The 22,434-nt window shown below is 36.2% G+C and overlaps 1 protein-coding gene across 1 annotated transcript in view; it reads left to right on the top strand.

Annotated features, from left to right (window-relative positions):
• si:ch211-186j3.6 (neural-cadherin) overlaps window positions 1–22,434 on the top strand; it is a gene marked incomplete in the record, with an annotated part of 280,048 nt that overhangs the window by 173,506 nt on the left and 84,108 nt on the right. Inside the window, 3 exon segments of the mRNA XM_014015180.1 lie at window positions 975–1,068; window positions 4,397–4,581; window positions 14,075–14,304. Coding sequence (XP_013870634.1) covers window positions 975–1,068; window positions 4,397–4,581; window positions 14,075–14,304 — 509 coding nt within the window.

Raw genomic sequence — 22,434 nt, 5'->3', positions numbered from 1 at the left:
TTTATTCAAGGTGGAATTAATTTGGTTTAATTTTTAAACAACTTGTAATTGACCTTGCTACCTCTGTTGATAATTTGGAAACATTCTTTTTATTCATTCACCTGTCATTTACATATTAAGCACATTTAGCATGCGCTCATTCTGTTGTATTGAACATTTTTCTTCTAAAGCTTGAGGCAGACAACAATTAGCTAAAAGTCAGCAGTTCAAGGTATGTATTTAAATGTTACAGGATACATATATACAGTATATATTACAATAATTCTTACATAGTTCAGTTTTGTAATTCTAATTGATTATAAAAACCATGTTTCAAGCATAAGTTTTATCCATACGCTAACTGTTTCCCTGTTTAAATCACTTCTGATTTCACTTTGTTGCACTGCTGATAGGCAGCCATGTTCAACACTTGAAACAACCACATTCAGAAATTTCATTTTTCAAAATCTTTAAGCACATTTTTTTTTATCATATTAGTAGTGTTGTGAGTTTTAAGGTCCTAAGCCAGCTCCTTCTGATTGCTGTTACACATGTATCATGTGCAATAGAAATTTAAACACTTATTTATTTATTATTATTTTACTGTTATTTAACCAGGCATGTCCCATTGAGATCAGATCTCTTTTTCAAGGGAGGCCTGGGTCTGAAGGCAACCTATTGTACATGTTTTTGGGGTAAGGGGAAACTGGAGTACACAGCAAAAACCCACGCAAGCACGAGGAGAACATGCAAACTCTGCACAGAAAGATCCCAGGTCTGAACCAGAGATCGAACCCAGGACCTTCTTGCTGTGGGGCACCGGTGCTAACCACTGAGCCATCGTGCTGCCAAGATTTGCACGAGACATGTACAGATGAAATGTCAAGGCAGCACAATGTCTTTACTTTTAAAATGTATTTATTTTTTTTCCCTGCACTTTAAGTAGCTTGACACAGTCAATCCACAAATTGTGCTTTCATTTTTCCTTTTTTTAGGTCATATGCCAACAACAGTTCTTGGAAAAGTTTATGCTCCAGACCCTGATGATTGGGACAACAAGACCTATGTTTTTGAGGGGCATATGCCAAGGTAAAACCATATTGAAAAGTTCACTAGTTTCTGGCCATAACTGTGTCCTAACAGAATGGGTTCTAAATGAATTTGACATGGCTGTTACTGTATCTTTATAAAAGAAAAAGAAAATGCATTTAAAACAAGACATGAATATATCAGTTGCCACCATGTATTTCAGCACCTTAAAACTATTATCGAAAATATCCTGTAAATCACTAAAGAATGAAAATTAATTTGAGAGAATCTAGTCAAGAAAAAATGCTGACAATTATACAATGTTGTAGTTTTAAATGTAAATACTGTAAACCCAAGATAATTGATCTTACACTTGTCAGGTAATTTATCATATTTCAGCCACTGCATGTGGCTATGCTCAAAGAAATTAGCCTCTACGCTATCATTAGCCCAGACATTGGTATCTTAAAATAAATGGAAACAGGACTGTTGCTTTAACCAGTCAGATTTTGAGTCAGGAACATTGGGACCATCTAGCAGCCCCAYGAAGATATCAGCATTTTCACATCATTTGATTGGACAGTCGGAGAGCATAGTAGGGTAGCAAAGGACATCGTCGTCTTCGTCATTCTCGTCATCATCAACATCATCAACATTGTTTATTTATAAAGCACAATAAAAAGCAAAGTGCTGTACAGGAACAAAAAATACAAACAGTGAACAAAATACAGTAACAGAATAAACAATAACATCAAACAAAAACAAAGGCTGGCCTAATGATCGTGCTCTTCAGGCTCAAATGCCTGTTTAAACAGATGAGTTTTTAACAGAGACTTAAACTCATTTAGAGACCCAGCAGACCTCACAGACAGTGGGAGATTGTTCCAGAGCCTAGTACCTGCAAATGAAAAGGCTCTGTCTCCCCTGGTCACAAGCTGAGACCTGGGAACAACTAAAAGCTTTTGATTTACAGATCTTARAGATCTGTTTGGAATGTGAGGCTGTAAAAGTTCAGTAAGATAATGAGGTGCCAAACCATTTAGACATTTAAAAACTAAATCTTAAAAACACTTCTAAAAGAAATGGGCAGCCAGTGAAAAGCATTCAAGATCGGAGTGATGTGTTTGTGACGTTTTGTCCCTTTTTATAAACAGGCAGCTGAATTCTGAACCAGCTGTAGAACCAGACTTAGAAAAGACTTTTGACTTTTTTGTGCAGAAGTTACAGTGTTTTTTTTATACTCAAATTGTCTGAAGGATGAGTAGAAACTGATTTGGTTGCAGATGTTCTTGCAATGCCTTTTTCAAGACATACTTTTAAAGAAAAGCTGGACATTATGAGGAAAAGGTGGCAAACCCTGAAGATAGCAGGCCTATCCCGGCCCTGGAGAGGGTTTATYTGCCTTTTTCGATATGACAGCTATAAGTGGTACCTGTGGCTCACAGCCTCTGAAAAGCACTTAAGTTTGTGTTGCTGGGAATGTCTGTTATTTGCAACTGATCAATGCAGTGTTTGGAGTCACACTGGGTTTGCAAGCTTGAGTCGTTTAACCAAAGCAGCAATGAGACATTAAAGCACGGCTGGACACCTACAAGCATCGGTGCATTTGAAGTTTTACGGAAAACTGTGTGGATCTACATCTCAGTTACCAGGTGCACAAAAAGAAATGCAATCAAGGACACGGCTAGACACACTCCTCTTCTTAGCATTAGCCTCAAGGGCAATACAACAACAAGACCAAAATGTTGGTCACGTGTTTTAAAGTGTGAATGATTGTAAACAGAGTTTGGTGTGCAAMAATTGTCCAACAAATATCACTGACCAGATGATCTGGTGTTGTTATTGATAGATAATATAACAATCTTCTATATTTTATTTGAAGAAATTGTKATAAAGGCCAGTGTCCTTTCTTGTGTTTAACATACATTACATAACATACATACATACAGTGTTGACATTGTTAGTGTGTGTATTTTGTAATTTTGAATAATTTACAATCATATTATCCTGAATGGTATGTCTATTTTTCTAGCATTTTCCCCTTCATACCATTGAGTCTAATGTTCTCACTGGGATTGATTTTTAATATCCTCTTCACCTCCCTCATTGGTCTTCCTTCTCTAGTAAATGTGTTCCTTTTGTGTTTTTTTTTTTCTATTTGATGAGGAGTTTCTGGTCTGAAAGATGCTTTCCCAGAGACCTTCCCTTGTCAAAAGTGACAATGAGTTGATTCCTTCTCACACACTTTTCTAGGCCAGCATCCATTGTATCTCACTCTCCATCTTTCAGACTCTGCTGAAACCAAAATGACAAAAGATTTTCTCATTTCTRTCTTATTGTTCAGCCTTTCCTGTGAGTAATGACTATAGTATATGTTAATAAAAATTTGATSAGCGCTTTCAGCTCCATGCTTCATRCTTGAGTTCCTCTTTTAGCAACAGTGTAATGGCTTCTAACGAAACCTAACCTCCTGYATCTGTTGGTATTATGTTTTATCTCAGTATATTAATTTCACTGCCTTTTTATGGTTTTGAAATAGCATTGTATACTGTGTCTGCTTGGTGAAAAGCTCWTGTGATCATTGTTTTTTTTARTATTTTYTCCTTGGTTGTTTTGTTTACCTGAWACAGRCAGAAMGTTTGACCATTCTGAACAGAGAAGCATGAGGTCATGACCTTTTTGGGTACCTGTATGGCATTGATAGTGTGTATCAACTCAAATGAAACATTGGTGAATCTTTTTAAATTGTTGTGTAGTCAGGTCTAAAATGATAAGTGGTAGACATAACAATTAGTGAATTCTGGCTTCAGCAAACATTGATGCTCGCTTACACAATWCAAAGTGAACTTAATGCAGTCCTTGTGTCTACAAGTAGTTTATTATTTGAGTATATATTCTGCCTCATATTTCCTCTAATTAGCATAAAATAGTTCATTAACTGAACAAGAGCAGCATGAATTGAATGAAGTAGAAATTTTCTCTTCACCTCTTTGTGCTCTCTGTTTCTTCTTTCTCATGCATCATTTCTGTTCAGTTGATTTTAATTTTCCAGAGACCATCTGACAAACAAAAAAATAAATAAATTGTAAAATAAAATAAAATACATTGAGACATTTCAACTATTTTTTAATCAATGAAATTAAAAATGTTTTGTCTTTCCTCTGGCAAGAGGCAAGGTTCAATGGGTTGACTGAAATAAGATGGCCAGTAGGGTTTAGTCTGTTTATTTTATTTTTTATTTTTCACATGCTGACCCTGACAAGCTCTGGAGCATTGCAGACCAGTTGATTCTGGTTCATACAACGATCACCCGGTTGATCTGTGCTCAGGCAAGGTGTGTAATAAATAATTAATAATGTAATAAAAATTGGTTTGTTCTTTCCCCCAGTTACTTCATCCTGAACAAGAGAACCGGTTTCCTAATCATTAAGGAGAACACCCCAACAGGAACTTACCAGTTCCAGGTCCGAGTGTCTGATGGAATTTGGCCAGATGCTGTCTCCACTATCACTGTACATGTCAGGGAGCTGCGAGAGGAGGCCATCTACAACTCTGGGTCCCTTCGCCTGGCAGGTGAGAGTGAGTCTCTACAGATATTCACTTGGACCTCGGGTGAGACTGCATCTTGCTTTACTTTCCGATTGATGACTTTTAGCCCACTGTTTCTTAGTGTTGTCTGGTTTATTGGCATGGTGCTCACAGTTAGCGAATGCGTTTTCAATGTGCAGTCAGTTTTTGGAGTATGCTTCTCTTCATGTCTCTTAAATACTTTATTCAGCCTAAAAACCTGACATTATGCTGTCAGAGCTGGACTTTATATGTTCAGTCAGAGAAAACAAACAAACAAAGAATCATCATACACTATTTGTCAAAAACTTTAGAAACATGTATATTGAAGACAACGTTGGAATCAGATTTGTTTAAAACGTTTAATAATTCTATGAGGAAAATACATAGTGTGCGGAATGCTGCACTACACAAACTTTCTTTACCATTAAACTTTATGTAGCTTTTATTTATTTATTTATTTATTTATTTATTTGGTTAATTGTTTTTTAAAACCATAGCAAAAGGCTTGACACGGTTAGTTATGGCCCCCCCACGTGCACTTAAACTAGTTTACAGCTGCCAGAAACTTCACTTGCTGTCATCCTGCCAAGAATGCTTCTGAAAGATGGGCTGTGACACAAGTTCTATAACAGCAACAAGTACTGTTGGACCCACAACAATACCAATTTGGGATGAGTCCTGCTGACAAGGAGGTGTTGAATGTGCTCATTATTTGCAGACTTGTCTCAAGTTATAGAAATAGAGTTGATTGTTGTTTACTCCTCTCGCTTGCTGTGTTTCAATTTTTTTTTGTTTAGAACCATTTTCTCAGAATGATTACTGCTGATATTAATTCCCCCTCCCTATCGCAGGGGATGTCAGCAGTTGTCAGTGCCCATTCGGAAAAGCCTGTTGCCATTACTTACTCTGGCAAAATAATTAGTTGTGTATCTGCTCAGCCAGCACATTCCCCTCTCATGATGAACGGCATCCATCATTACCTGATGTACAGCACATCTCACTCTGCTCAGAATTAAATTCGATTTAGAGAAATAGGACATGGCTCAAGGATTTTTATGATTTTAGAGATAGTATTATATATTCAATAGAAGTAAATGGGAAAGGCCAGTGAATGATCTCCAAAGATGGAACGAGAGCAGAGGAAAAGAATAAAGGAAAGGAAACGGTTCAAGTGAGAGTCAGGCCTCATAAGTAGATAAAAAGATTATTTCTCATTCCAAGGGAGGCCTGGGGTAAATTGATGATGTGCTAAGTGCCTAGCCAGCAAGGTGGCAAGCAGRTGCACATGTTTCAATGTTTGTGAAAAGAAAATTAATGCGGGTGCAAAATATATCTGAGAAAATTTGTGTCAGAGATTCATTATGGAAATTAAAATTGAACAATTTCAAGATGTAAGATGCGAAAAAAAAWTTGTATTTAATATATGAAGAAATGAAGCTATTTTATTTTCATCCAGTGTGTGTTGAGAATCTTTAGATTTTTGTAACCTTACTACTTAAGGAATGTATCTCTGCACATTGTAGTATTTTTTTGATACGTTGGAATGATATCATCTTTCAGATGGCAGGAAGTCAAACACCCTGGGGGCAAGGGAGGAGAACGTTTTCACTTTCACTTTACTGAGGGCTTGACTTTAAGKAGGTAGGGTGAAACCATTCAGCCTGGGCCTTGCTGTCTATGAAAAAGCAAAGCAGATGGTTGAGGTGTTTTTCTGTAGTGCTCTGGTAGAAGCTGGTGAGAAGGGAAGGGATAATTCTCCCACGTTGTTGTCTCCTGAGGAACTGTGTCCTCTGCTGACCTTCCTTGGTCAGTTGAGAGTCTAGGAAAGATTAGGGCCCTAACCACAAAAGAGTCATTAATTTGAGAGGGGGAAATCATAATTTTCTCTACAGTCTGCAATTAACTTTGTAGTTATGTGGACATGTTTCTCTTTTTACAAAACACCTCAAGTTGGGCCATTGGCTGATTCTAGCCATCTCATTTACTGAAAAGATAGAGGAGGCATGAGGGGTTGACATCAAGAGCTTGACCAGAGGTAGCTTAAAAAGAAAATTGTTTTTGCAGCCAATTTGTGAAACTGTTTTGTWAAAGAGGCTGTTATGAAACAGATTGCTGTCTCCACTCTCACTAACAAYTCCACCTCAACTCTGTAAGATGTTTCATTATCATTGTCAATGAGTCCCAGAGCAATTGCATTTTGTAAAAACAAATTATATATTTTTGTACTGAATTTTGCCACACAGTCACGTCTTCTCAGAGTGAMGAGTAAAGCACCAAGTACACATCTTTGAGGGACCCCTGTGTTCAGTGTAAGGTCATACTAACAACACGTCTCGACAGAAATGAAAAATAATAACAATAAACCAAACATCTAGAGCTGGACTGAAGTCTTTTTGTATGTTGTYCTGGATGACTTCAAATCTGAACCAGCGTCTTGACAGAGTGACTTTGTCAATACGAGTAGAGAGAGCTTCACTGTAATGATAAAGACTGATTAAAAGTTCCTTATGTTTTCTTTCTTTACATTTATTTATTTATTTATTTATTGGTCATTGAGACTTGTATTTTTCAACCAATTGATTTAGTATTATTAGCACATTGGTCAACAGCTTTTCCTTGTTGGGTGCTTTCTTTCTGTGAGGACTTTAATGGTACCATCAAACAGCTTTGAGTTACACTGTGTATTGATTTAATRGGCACTTGTAGTAATTGGAAGACTTAAATTGAGAACAAGAAAGCACCAGTGTCTGACACTGCTGTGAATATGCTCTTAAAATCACTCAAATGCTTTTAACCTGTGGTTCAGTCAGTAATAATTTCAGAAAAGTTGCCAATTTGCCCTTTTAAAACAGAATGCAGGATTAATGACTCTGAGATCATCCTAAGGTTCAGACAAGCTATTAAAACGAATGCATGTCTGTGTGTGTGTGTGTGAGTGAGAGAGTGAAAATATGATATTTAACAGCAGCTAATTCCTGGATTTTTTCCATGTGGAGCATTGGAGTAAACACTCATTGATTTTCAGTCCCAAGGATTATGAAAATATTCTACTTATAGCATTACTTACACCCTCCTTGACATTCTAAATCCCATTTCAAGAACAAATGTGGAATGCAATAAGAAAGCTCAAAGCAAGCACTAGTTAAGTCTGCCTTGCTGAGATTAAAGCTCCCTCTCACTTGCTAGCTTTCTCTGTATTGATGGAAAGGTAAAAAAAATGTAGTCAACAAAAAGTCCTTGAGATGTCTATGTAACAAAAACTGAAACAGAAACACGGTGCTGAGGCAAGAGCACAGTCAGAGCCATGAGTTAATTTACTGCATTTTTCGATGGACGGTTTTAACACAGAGGAATTTATAAAATATTCTTACTTAAATATGTATTTTCCTTTAATGGACTATGAAGCTTAAACATTTTAAAGAGTTAACCTAGAATGTTTAAATATCTGACTGATCTAACTGTATGTGGTGTGAATTCAACAAGCAAAAAAAAAAAAAAGATTATAAACTAAATTTAAATTGTGTGCAGTTGACATTCCTAGTTTTGGTGTTGCTTTTTTGGCATAGCCATTGCTGACACTGAATAAATTCATTAAAAAAAGAAAAAGTGGAAGAAAAAAAATGTTGAAACAGCTGAAATCCAACCAGGAGAAGTGTATTTTTGTCCTTTTTCCTTGTTCAGATAAACAGAAACTTGGCATGTGTTAGGATCACACACATTACACAACCCTCTCCTCCTCATCTTCATTTCAAACAAGCAGTGGTCTGTTGGAGAAGAGAAGGCAGAACCACTTCAAAGAGAACATTCGGTTTGTTTTTGTTCTCACGGTGTTGTCATGTTACCTCTCACAACAGTAAACAACTGAGTAAGATATTTATCTGTTTTTTAGCACCTATTTGTGTAAAAACCTAAAGCCACAGGCATGCGGGTGTCTGAAAACCACCTCAAATTCAGCCTCTGGGAAGGAGAAAGCAGAAGTGAGTAGGGAGGTTGGATCAAAGCCAGGTGCAAAGGCTGCCATTCTGTATTAGGAGTTACTATCCTTCCTCAAGCCCTCCCGACTGTCTCCCTGTCTGCCYATGTCCTTGTTTTTACTACTGGACCGACTGATGGAAGCTGACATTTGCCTCAATCCCTCAAGCTGTATCCGCTGAGCCTGATCTGGGCCCCAGGTCTTGTTTCCTAATGTTCAGGCTGTGTCTCCCGCTCTTACCGACTTAATTCTTCTGTCCACTTCATTTTACATACAGTATATGCACATTACCGGACACACTATCCATTTGGTTTTAAACTGGTGAATAAACACAATCAATAAAATCGGGAAAAAAATAAAACAAATTGTTTGATTCCATTAAATTGGCTGCAACACTGCTTCTTAAGTTTTGCCTTGTTCTTCATGTTAGATTTTGAACCTGGCATCTACATCTCGACAACTTCCAGGTGGCCTACCTTGACATTCCTTCTGTTCAGAATTTTGAAACTTTTCTGTCAAAACTGGTTGTGATTTAATAATGTGGTATAAAAGTATGAAAATGTGTTGCCAGTTACTTCTTTGACAGCACAGTTCAGTAGTTATTTTGTTTTGATCATGACCAGGGTGTCTGACAGATGTGTTGCAGTTGAATAATGTACTTCTAGATGTACTAATGACTGAATGTTAAGCATAACAAATGAATTAACTTAGCCTCTGGGGGGTGGACTTTAAAGTAACCATTAACAATGAAGTGATGAAACAAAAGTTCCTTTAACAAACATTTCCCTATTGTTGCTGGAATGATAATCCTTTAGGTTAGCTGCTTCTCGTTGGTCATAAATCATCGATTGAGCTGGACACTTCTCTTAAAGTTGTGAGCTTTTATTATGAAGCTGGCCTCTGAGTTGTGGAGTATAACTTCACTGTGTTGGTGTGAATAAAACGTGTGTCAGACACTATTTTAAATTCCACCTGCAATTGTCGAGTGGTACAGAGAGTCTGTAATTTCTAAATTACATCATCAAGCTGCCATGCTGGCTTGCACCTTTGTGTATTGATTGCTACATCTGGCATTACTTTGTTTGCTGGCTGACAGCAGAGGGTTGTCTTCAACCCCCATTAAAACCTTAGTCTGAAACACCAAGAAGGCATCTCAGGATTAAAAGTCATCAGTCATCAGCAATGACTGATGAGATTTTTTTGTGAATTTACTGTATTTTATATTTGTGTACTATGTATATTAAAATGCTGTATATCAAGTTTTTTTAAAAGAATTGATTGGTAGGTAAACGTAATTAAAAATCATTGAACCATAACACATGATCAGACACTAAATCGAGGAAAATGTTTTGTGCTTCTCTACTGTGGTTTATCTACCCCCAAATATTGTCAATATTTTTTAAATAATTTAATAATCAAAAAATCATGATCACTTTGCCATTTAGTAAATTTATTTTTCTCTGCACTATGTTGAAAATGAAAATATAAAATTAAATGTGGAGATTTGTATTTCAGCAACATTTTATAAAATGCAATTCAAATGCATATTGCCAGTCTTGAACAGGATTCCCTTGCAAAATAAAATCTTTATTTCACCAGGAAAATCCCACTGAGATTAAGGTTTAATAATAATAAAAAATAAAGAGCAGAAAAAACACAAGGACATGCAAAACAGTTTATTGTAACCTTATTAAGTTACAGATTTTTGATTATTATTTATGCAATCTAAGTCAAAYCAGTTAATATTTTGACTGTTAGTTTTTTAACACATATTTTAGCATTCTTAGTAATTTTTCTATTTCCCCAAATTTTCTCAACATTAAGTGGTGTCGTCTTCACAGCAGCATACATTTATGTCAGGCATAAAGTTAGATAAGATGTTCTGACAGTAAAGAATGACACAGTTGAGTGAAACGTTAGCTCAGAACTTATTAAGGTTTGAGTCAATCATATAAATACTCTCATCCATAGATTTTGCACACAGAATGACAAACACAATGAGGCAGCTGCAAAACTGAATGTTGACTGATCATTGAAAATTATTAAATGTATTCTTCTAATTACAAAATTAGTTTGTTAAGAATTAGAACATAAATTAGAATCTCTGGGTTCCTATTCTGCTTTGATAAATATAGATTTTATTTCGTGCATTTTTCAGGCCTGAATAAATATTGACATCAGAAAATGAAAAAAAATGTATGTGTGTTTCCAGACTTTTGTGCAGTTTTCATTTTCTAAAAATATGTGAATATTTACAATGATCTCTGTTTATTTTTCCAGATTTAGCTTTGATTTTAAGATTTAACCGTAATTATTAGTTAATTATTGAGTTACTTTAAAATGTATTTGCTCAAGCAGTGTTACAGGTGCTGTGAGGTGTTGTACTTTTTATGATGGCCTATAGGTTCCCATTGCAAGAGCTCTGCGTTCTCATTGCGATATCCATCCATCCATCCATTTTCTTCCGCCTATCCGGGGTCGGGTCGCGGGGGCAGCAGCTTCAGAAGGGAGGCCCAGACCTCCCTCTCCCCAGACACTTCTTCCAGCTCCTCCGGGGGAACTCCAAGGCGTTCCCAGGCCAGCCGAGAGACATAGTCCCTCCAGCGTGTCCTGGGTCTTCCTCGGGGCCTCCTCCCGGTGGGACGTGCCCGGAATACCTCACCAGGGAGGCGTCCAGGAGGCATCCTTACCAGATGCCCGARCCACCTCAACTGGCTCCTCTCGACGTGGAGGAGCAGCGGCTCTACTCTGAGTCCTTCCCGGATGACCGAGCTTCTCACCCTATCTCTAAGGGAAAGCCCAGCCACCCTGCGGAGGAAACCCATTTCGGCCGCTTGTATCCGGGACCTCGTTCTTTCGGTCATGACCCAAAGCTCATGACCATAGATGAGGGTAGGAACGTAGATCGACCGGTAAATTGAGAGCTTCGCTCTTAATGGGATATTCCTTGTTAAATAATGCCGGGTTCACACCGAATGCGTTTTGAGCAGCAGGAGTGGCCATTTTACATGGAAAGTCTATGGTGGATGCGTGTCTAGGGGTCTTGCGGCGCGCAATGAAGTGGTAGGTGCGGTTTGAGTGTTGATGTGTATGTGGTGCGTCCAAAGCACCCGACGCTCAAGTTTAAAAAATTGAACTTTTGCTGCTCAACAAGCCGCATCAACCAATCAGAATCATTTTTCCTCGTGACGGTTTCCTGAATGTTGCCCACTAACCTGAAACAAATGGACAGGAGCTCTTTAGCTAAAATCGACCGTCTGCAGTTGGTGTTCTGGCTTGAGATGTCAGCACTGATGCAGATTAAGGCTCGTTAAACTGACCGCATTGTTAAACTGGGCTCAGGACAAAAAAAATGTTTGTCAGTTCGCAGCTCCTGGAGAGGGGAAACTCACCAAACAGACCGCCTCTAAATTATCTGGTGAATTAATTATCTGGTGAGTGCAACATTTGCTTGCTCTCAGTTAATAAAGCAAAGCCATTTTCTTTATTTCATCTTTATTTCATCCACCGAAGACAGACCAGAAAAAAAAAACAAGATGCTCCTCCCATTCAGTCGTGCGTCTGGTCTGTGTCCCGGTCTGAACGTAGCACGTCCGGCGATGGGCACGTTTTAGATGCTCAAAACACATTCAATGTCAATATAGCATCAGTATTAAAAATAAGTGATTTAGTGGTTGCCTGCTATTTTTGACCAATCACATGAAAGTGAGGTTTAAGTCAAATGTGGTCTAAATGACCTAAGCACATTTTCAAATTCCTGGATCTTTAATCTACATTTTGATACCTAATCATTCTGATGTTATGAGCAGCTGCAGAGATACATCTTGATTTGTCTTCCTAACCCATTGAAATCTGGTCTGAATGGTATTTTTAGTCTAATCTGACGAAGAATGTGTTTTGTAATTTTAAAGATGAAAACCCAAACAATATTTAGATATTAAGATTTATCATGGAAAGTATAAAAAAGTAGCCTGTCCCTTACCTTCCTACACAGTTCCACTCAGTTCTAGTTTTCCTTCAATGCTCCATCTGGGATTTCTCCCATAGACAAGGATTTCTCCAGGAGCATTTCAGTCGGGCCAATCAGAGAACAAGAAGGCRGAGTTTTGAACAACGCCGATTTTCTGCGGTGTCTGCTTGAGAGTTTAGCAAACGGCAGTGGAGGAAGTGAATGAAGCCAGTGCGTRTTGATAAGGCTTCCAAACTAAATTAAATTTGTCTGACAAAGCAGCAGCTCTTATTTACAGTCGTCTCGTTAGGCTCCGTACTTCTCTCCTCACATTAGGGTTGTTTACAACATACACAATTTCCAGTTAGCTTCTTAGCTTAGCCTCCTTCACAGTGGAGCTGGTATACACAAATGTCACGGCCAACTGGTCCAGTCAATTTAAACTTCAACAGAGGCCACGCCTCCAGATAGAATCACTTCTCCATAGCCTAGAGTCCAGACCCTCGAATGAAGCAAAGCGATGGACAAGGGGCTGGTTTTAACCAGGCTAATAAAAAAGACCTTTCTGCGCAAAACTCAATTTTTGTGTAACTGCTATGTATGCATAATATTTTGTTGTTGTTGCAGACATATTAACAAATGTACTGCTGATTTCTCCACATACCATTTTGCAACCAAATTCTCAATTTGATATGAAGGATCACATTTATAAGGTTTGAAGCTCAGTCTATTGCTTCACTACATGTTTTTTTTCTTGTTGTTTTTGGACAATCATATCAGACACTCTAAAGACCATAACCTTTGTGACATTAATGTAGTTATGTGCAAATTACAACACATTGTCAAACACTTTGTGACCCTAGWTATAGAATAAAATTAACTATGCAATACATTTCCTGTACACATTGGTACGTAGACATAAAAAGTCGCTTGTTTTTGAGATGTCAGTAAGTTTGGTGATGTTTGGAATTTATAAAGTTAAAATGTACAGAAACTCTGGAATCTACTGCCTGTTTAAACGAAACCAACATTAGTCACCCATGCATGTTCTACCCTAAGAGCTCATGACAATACATCCATGTGATCTGTGAAAGCTCTACAGGACACTCACTCATTGTGTTGTGTAGGAATTGTGCTTTTCTGTAAAATGTGAGCTTATGTTACTGACTAAAAATATGTACATGTTGGTAGAATAACCTTACGTGACTTTTCTTTCGTTATCAGGTGTAAACAAGTTTGCAACATTTGGACAAATAAGTCAGACTTGCTAAGCAACTAAGTGCCAAATAAATATCTAGAAATAAGACCATGATTGCTTTTTCCTGTCTGTTAACAACATGCTGTTTTGTTGGACAAGAAACTGATCCTCATAAAAGCGAGTATATGTTATTCCCATGAGTGTTAAAATCCTTCTCAAAGCAACCACCTGCAATCTATACTTCACATAAACACCAAGTAACATTCCAACCATAGTAGTTTTGCTTAAAATAATGGTTTAAAGTTATCTTCTGTATCACTTTACGATTTAGTTTTTGCATGCAAGTATGATCTTGTCTTTTATTTTATTTTTCCAGACATTACCTCAAAAGAGTTCCTTGAACTGAGAGGGAAGCAGCGGAGCCGCTACGAGCTGCTGGTGGATTTCCTGTCTGAGATGCTTTCTGTTCCATCTGGTGATGTTAACATCTTCAGCCTAATGGATGTGAAGGAGCGAATGTTGGATGTTCGCTTTGCTGTGCACGGCGGCTCATCCTTCCTCCAACCTGAAAAAATGCATGGTTATTTGGCTGCCCACAAACAAAAGGTAGGCCACTCTTTGTGTCCTCTATACTTTTATTTAAAAATACACTTGAGGTTTACTCCACAACATCAGTTGTGAATTCTGTTCACAGGTTTCAAACAAAGTGTAGAACATTTTCTTTGGGATTTTGTTTACATGCTAGTGTTGGTCAAACTGTTTTCTTTGTAATTATTTATGAGATTCAAACTGTTAAGATGCAGAAGTGTGAAAGACATTGCAGAATAAATCAGAAATCCTAGTGCTATGTTCTTTTTCAGGACTCGTAAATATTATTTGTCTGTTGTTATTTATTTTAACTTATTGGTGTATTATTTGGTAACTTAATTTGTATCACCTTCTAAAGCAAATCTTGCAGTTTTTAAATAAACTTGTTCATTGTGCGTTCTACACATTTAAAAAGATTGGCTTCCATGATTCAAACCTAGTGTCATATTCTGTAATAAATTGAAATGAAATTGCTGTCTGTGTCAAGATGCACATAAAACTAAAGGGAATCGAGTGGATTACACTTTAAACTCTCAACAATAAACTTGCCTTACACAAGCACCTCCTTTTACATTAGTGCTCTCTTTTCTTGGTAAAGCAAGTGTCCTTAATTTTCTCAAAAACAGCTTCACTCGAGGACCAGTAGTACACATAGTAATGACCTTTACATTGTGGGTTTAAGCATCCTTTCCAAATGTAGGTTTATACTTATGTTTTCAGTCACTGATTACAGTAAAACATAATGCACTGGTTTTTGGCAGATTCTGTTTTGGTTTTCAAAGCAGTTTGTGACTCACTGAAAAATAAGCCTGAACAACTTAGACAGACAACAGAAATCAGTGATTATTTGTATTCTAATGTAACCTTAAATAATGGAGATGGTTATGCTCCCTGTACAACTTTTTTGTACAAATAGTAGTTGGATCTGAAAATGAATAAATCATTTGCCACAAGACATTGTTTTTTTTTATTTCATTTTTATTTATTTTTTATATTTTACATACTTAACCTTGTTTTGAAACATTGACGTGTGATAAGATGTGAATTTGTTTTGACAGTGTTATTTGTTYCTTTTACACCACTTTGCTAGTTGAACATGACAAGAAAATGAGATACGCAGTTAAGTGAGCATCAAAGCTGGCTCAGAAATGGATGGATTTAGGTTATTTCCATTTACATCATATCTCATTAAAATGCAAGTGATGTACATATGTGAGACGTGCACCCTTTGGCTTCATGTTTATTCTGTAAAGGACATGTATTTTCACTGGCATCTTTTTTTTTTTTTTTTTACAAATGTAGGGCTGTGAGTTTTATAGTGTCTTGAAGGTAACATCACTTAAATACAGGTTGGCACTTGAAAATAAACACAATTACAGCCGATTGACTTTTCAGGAAGTATTAGATCTGAATTCTCAGCCTTCTATGTATTGTAGCACCTTCATTGTATAATATCCAGTTGAGAATGAGACAATAAGAACAAAAYGTTGTCCTTTTTGAGTAGAGATGTTGCAACAGTATGTCAGCTCCTGAGTCCACCCTGACTACAAAACAGACATTTATGCATTAAGCATGGACTCAAAACAATCAGTAGCTGTGGTAAATGTGTATCTTYATTTGGGATTGACAGCATTGTAAGAACATTTCTTTCAGCAGTTGATAAATCTCCCCCAGAGTTTATCAGAGTCATTCTGAACCATTCAGATGACCTGGATTTGCTTCAAACATTGTAAAGTCYCAACCACTTAATGGCATATTGCTGTTTGTGTTGTTTCTGTTTATATATTTTTATTCTACTCAAAGGAAATTTTTCTTGGTTTAGGTATTCTCACAAGAGCTTGAGCTTAAACTATGTGTTGTGTCATCATGCAGGTATCATGCAGGTCTAAATGGATGTAAAGCTGATAATATTTTGAGGATTTAGCAGAACTTACAACACTGAAGTTCCTTGGATTTAATGGCAGAAYGCTGACAGTCTCTTAAAAGTCTTGAGTAATCTTGTTAAAGAAAATATCAACACCTGGCAGCTAAAAAGAGACAGGGGACTGAAAAGTGCTAAATTTAGTTGACACTTTCCTGATTTTAATTTTRATTTAATTTAATKTTGCTCTTCATTTGATGGCTGAATACATTAACTGAGAAAGGCAACCTAAGTTTCTAGAAATATAAAGATAGAACATGGCATTTAATAATTTTAGAAACATTACTGTGTAATATGCAGTTATAGGAAAAGAACTAAACTAAACAACATAAAGGCATAGTTAGTACAAAGCAAAACAAGTATCATGACTTGTAAACGCTTTTAATATTTAATATTTTAATATTGTTTTATGCATGTGTTGGCATGGCTTGTTTTCCCCAAAAATAAAATACATAAACAAATCATGCTTGCTTAAATTTTTATTTGCAATCTTTAAAAGTCAATTATGTACTGACAACACAGCAGAGAGTTTATCGATCAAGGTTCTGAAATTATTTCTGTAGATATGGTTGTTTAGAGCAACAGTTCTGGCCCTAAGTTACTGAAAAAAATAAAAAATTTATACAGTAGAAATGAAACATATTAAARACACCAATTCACCACTGGTTTAAAAGATTCATGCAAATGATTAAATTCAAAGTAGTTTAATTACCACTGTTAATTATCTGTTAATTTTACTCACTTTCACTGATGTATTTTTGATTGTTCTAATTCAAGAAATTAACTTGGCATTTCAGGTTCACTTCTCTTAGCTGTAGAATTATTGAATTTGACAGCTCACTGTTAGTCATTAGTCGTTGAGGCAAGAGAACTGACTAAAAGGTGTAAACCAAACCCATTCACATTAACAGTGACCTTTTTATTATTCTTTACAAAGTCATGCTTGATTTTTGTACAGCCTAAATTCAGTAACAAGTTGCCTCTTTTTTCATATTAAAACATTTTCTATAACTGTCTGCCYTTCGCCAAACAGTTTGTTTTATTATCTTATTTACATCAACAGAAATATTAATCATCTTTTTTGTCACTTGGTGTCTACTGGAACTTTTTGGTAAAACCATTAAGCCATAGCTCTTATAGTTAATCTGAACAGCTTCATTTGAAGAACCTTTCATTCATTTTGATAAATGTGTTTGTAGTAATCATTTATGGTTTTCACACATCATCTCAAGCTTTGCATAAAGATTAAAACATTTATATTTATTTTGACAGTTAGATGAGATCTATCTTTGTCTAAATATTCTTAACATGTACATGAACCAACAGAGTTATGGATGCAAAGAAAAAGGTAAATAAATGCATAAATATAGCTAAGCTGTTTGTTGGTAAACAATAGATTTTTTTCTTTTTTATTGGTGTTGGCTGTGGGATAAATTTTGTGCCAGCAGGAATTGAATTTGAATTGCTATTAAAAACTCTGTTTGACTACTTTCACTTTCAGTTCCATAATTCAGATTTTTGTGTCACATCCTGGTCCTTGAGAAAGCCGGCCATAGTAATCAAACACAGATCCACAGATTTATGTTTCACTTTGGTGAAGTTTCCCTTCTGTAATGTRACAGAGTTGATGCAATCCACCGTAAAAGTGACAAAAACAGACAGTTATTTTATTGCAGTGATTAATTTTACCCATATGTAGAAAATGTTACATTTACATCACATCATGGATCACTATTGATCAGATGCTGCGGCCGACTGATCCATGATGAAATAAATGTAACATTTTCTACAAATAGGTAAAATTAATCACTGCAATAAAATAACTGTTTTTGTCACTTTTACAGTGGATTACATGAACTCTGTTACATACAGAAGGGGAACTTCACCAAAGTAAAACAAATATGTGGATCTGTGTTTGATTACTCTGGCTGGCTTTCTCAAGGACCAGGATGTGTGACATAAAAATCTGAATTATGGAACTGAAAGTGTAAGTAGTCAAACTGATTTTTTTATAAACCAAAATATAGTTTCAAAGCAAATTAATTCAAATTCAAAACTTTAAATTCAGTTTCAAATCATTAAATTCAGTTTCAATTTAGTGAAATTCATTTTCAAACCAATGCATTCAGTTTCAAATTATGCACATTCAGATTCAATCTGAGCWATTCAAATYCAAYTCCTGCTGGCACAAGATTTATCCCACAGTTGGCAGTGGGGTAGTTGTGTGGAAAGGTTAGATTCAGTTAATATGTATTGTAGACATCTTTGAACAATTAAATTCAGAAAGATGTAGTTTAATTGTGACTGCACTGATGAGATAAAAGAAATGCAAAAGGCATTCAAAACCAATGTAGCTTGCTGTTCTTTTAAAATGCCTTCAAAATAATAATGCAAATAATTAMACATGAGCATAGTTTCATAAATTGTTACACTGCTCATACTGTCTGTTTCTGTAATATCAGAATTTTAGTACAATGCTATGCTTATTTGCAAGTGCAAAAAGAAGCAACAGCAGCTAGCTGTGATACTTCTGATACAGTCTGGGTCATTTCCAGCAGGAGTTCTGCATAACGCAAAACTGACATCAGTGTAAATGTTTATAAAATAATAAAATGTCTTGAGTTATGGTATTGTAATGTTTAACAAGGATAAGACACATAAAAAATTTTAAAAATAAAGATTTTAACATAAACAGAGTTATCCTCACTTTCTAGCCGCCGGCTTCAGTCAGACCAAATTTAATGCTCAGACGTTTGAAAGAAAATTGAGGAACATTCCCTGTGAGTGTTAGGAGAGAGTTTTTTTTATAGAGGTTGAACTGTGAGCATTTTATGTCTGAAAAAGAGATAGCTCAACTTGTATCCTGAGAGAAGATGATGAGGCAGAATAGATCTGCATTTCCTGTCTCTGTGGGGTGAAAACAGTCAAGTCCTGTTGTGATTGTGCTGGTCAGATCAGGTGAATCACCAGTTTCTCTTCCTGGTAACTTCCCATTTTTATACAACTGTTTTCAACAAAGATGACAGAAAGATTAAAGACGCAATAAAAAATGAATGGATAAAAATATTAGAAAGAAAATGGCATGCATGGGAGAAAGAGAAAGAGAGAAAGATGTGTAAGCAGAGAGGTATAGACTTTCAGGTGTGATTTGTGAGAGGAGCACAGAGCATTTCATCTGAATTCAGCCAAGTTCTCTGGATAAGACATTGATCAGAATGAGATGTGAAGCGCGGCGAGCGAGAAGATGAACGAGAGCTGGGGAGACAGAGGAGGGAGTTGGTGGACAAGAAAGAAAGAGGAAGGGCAGAGAGGAAGGGTGCATGAAATGAAGTAGTGCTTATTAATAATGTTTTCATTTCTCCAGTAATGCTGCAAAAATAGATTTAAAAAAAGAAAAGCCTTGACACGCTACGTCCCTCTGTTTCTGCCTGCTGTAGCTCAGTAATGAAACGTATCCCTCAGTGTTTTCAATCCACTCCTCACCACTTGACTTTTAATGACACTGCATCAGTTTTCAATAAAAATAAAAATAAAATGAAATGAAAAAACATTAGCATGATGCTTGGATTTCAATGTTCATCTTATTATTGTATTGTTGTCCAGAGGGCAGAAAGGAGGATAGACGTTTTTTAATGCATTGGAACAATAGGTGAAGGAACAATACAACCCTGCGGCATTTTATTCCTCACTATACACACTGTTCTCCCTTTGAAAGACTCAGTGTATGGATCTTTGTGCATTTCAGAGTGCCTCCAGTTGGGAATATAGATTCAAAAGATACAAATCATGACGTCTATGCAGCCATTCAGGGATTGCAGATCCAAGTTTCCACTGTGAGTTTAATCATTTCGTTGGCTCCAGGTCAAATCGAACTTCCTCCAAGTGGTACTTGTGCAGCTTTGGACACCACCTACTCGTCTTTTTGTGTGTATGAAAAAAAAAAAAACTACCACACATCTTTGTGTACCTACCTCCACATATTTAAATTGGTTTTGGCCTTCATCATAGTCCTTTTTGTCCCAATCTGTGCCCATCGTGTCGTGATTTTATACCCACCTTTGCAAACTCTTCATTATAGCATATTTATTTTACTGGTGTATTCTTTTAAAAGTTTAATCAAACAGACTACTAAAAATTATGGTTTATGTGGTTAAACAAAATTGAATTATCATATACTGCATTAACCCTAAAGGTGTTTTGAGTTTCTGAAACATGAATAAACTTACTAAAATAAGAGGATTGTTAAAAGTCTCTGATCTGAAGACAACACACATATGCTTTATTTATCTCGTAAAGCTAATGTGTAAGATATGAAAAAATTGAATGACACTATCATACAGGCTGTATTGAAGAAATGTTTCTAATATTTTCTGGGGTAATTATGCTAATTTAATCATCTGAATGTGAGTGGGCCATTTATGTCATCTCCATACAGTAGGACTTAACAATTAGCTCTTAGCTATAGAATCAGTTGTCTCTTTTATTTATTTTTGTTTGTCAGTTTAGTTGTTGCATGTGTGATACAAATGTTTGGTTGACATGTACACTCTAAAAATGAAATGTTGGATTTACTTAACCATGTTATGTGACCCCGTTCCACTTAATTGAGTTGAGTAAATTCAAAGCAACATACTCATGTTCTTTGGTTAAAAAACTAGTATATTGCTTTGAATTTACTCAACTCAGTTAAGTGGAACGGGGTCACATAACATGCTTAAGTAAATCCAACATTTCATTTTTTACAGTGTATTTGTTTAAAAATGTGGGCATATTGCCAATGAGAACTTTGTATTTCAGTGTGGAGCATTGTATTTCCAGTCATTCTTGCTGTTCTGAGCAAAGCTTGCAGCTACAATGCGCTATTTCAGTTTTTATTTTGAAAACTCCCAAACTATATCTGTTATAAAAGCAGCACTTCCTATCTGKTTTAAAATGTACATAAACTAGTGCATAACTGAAATTCAGTCTTTTATAATTTGTTGATTAGAACCCCTTTCCAGAACATTTTTCACTTTACTCAAGTCACTTGAATCTTGCATAACAAGTCAGCATGACAGTCTTGTAATTGCTGTTATTTATCTGCCATGTGCATAAAACTCAGTTAGGGAATACATTTAAAAATCATGTTTATCATGCTTGTTCATTGACATTTCCGAACATTTTCTCTGATTTACTCCGGCCAAAAAAAATAAAAAAATCTTTTAATTCTGAAGGAAATCAAACTCCTCAATCTCACTGAGATTTTAGCTCTTTTTGGCTGTATTTCCTTATGACACATCAGCATATTGTTTATGCAAGTATTAGTCTGGCCAGAAATAATAATAAAAAATAAAATTGGTGTTTCATATAAATCTGTGCATCTCGTTTTGTGGGTGGACCGTTTTTGACGTCACATCCCGTATATGGAATGGATGTTGTCTTCCATCCACTAGCAGGAAAATTCACACAAATTTATTTTTAAAACAATTTTGTTACTTTTTGACATTTGCCACAGAACATAGATATTTATTTTTATATCATAATTTGCTGTATATACAATATGAAAAAATGGTGGGTGTAAGACTTTAAATTGAACCTTAGACATCTTCTTGCCATCTCATTGTGATTTATAAAAGGGTCAAGACAGCATCAAAAAGGTTGAAGTCATCTTGTCGCCGTTATCCCTCTAAGCAACCAATGAAGGTGGTGACAGAGCTGTAACAGTTGATCTATGTAAGTGTAATCTGGCATCGCAGCTTGGTGTTTTATGTTGTASTGACAGGAGTCTGTGTGATCAGCTGAGTATGAAATTTAGAATGGAGATTGTTCAACGCCTGTTTTAAGCATACATCAATGTTGCTGAGTTACACTCTGTCTTAGTTTTACCGGGCCAGCATCAATGAAAATATTCATGGCAAGTGGGATGTGGGCGGCTCCAACAGTACTACTTGAGCAGCCAATGGCAGATTAATAGAGACTAAATCACATTCTGTTTTCTGAAAAGAGTTGTTGTTCCTCTTCCCTTCTAGAAACCTATTACTCCACCAACTTGTGATTGTTTGACATGAATTTCCCAGGTTATGAAAGACAGTTCTTAATTTAAATTATCAATGCATATTTCACATTTGTGTGGAAACGTGTATGGACAAAGTTACTAGATAGTTTGATCTGTCATGTATATTGATACAATTACATTCTGTGCATCTGGATGCAGCAGCATCTGTTTGTCTCATTATAAAGACTATTTG

Source organism: Austrofundulus limnaeus, unplaced genomic scaffold (genome assembly GCF_001266775.1).
Source record: "Austrofundulus limnaeus strain Quisiro unplaced genomic scaffold, Austrofundulus_limnaeus-1.0 Scaffold124, whole genome shotgun sequence".
In the NCBI taxonomy this organism is placed as follows: domain Eukaryota; kingdom Metazoa; phylum Chordata; class Actinopteri; order Cyprinodontiformes; family Rivulidae; genus Austrofundulus; species Austrofundulus limnaeus.
This window is presented reverse-complemented; position numbering and strand designations above follow the sequence as displayed.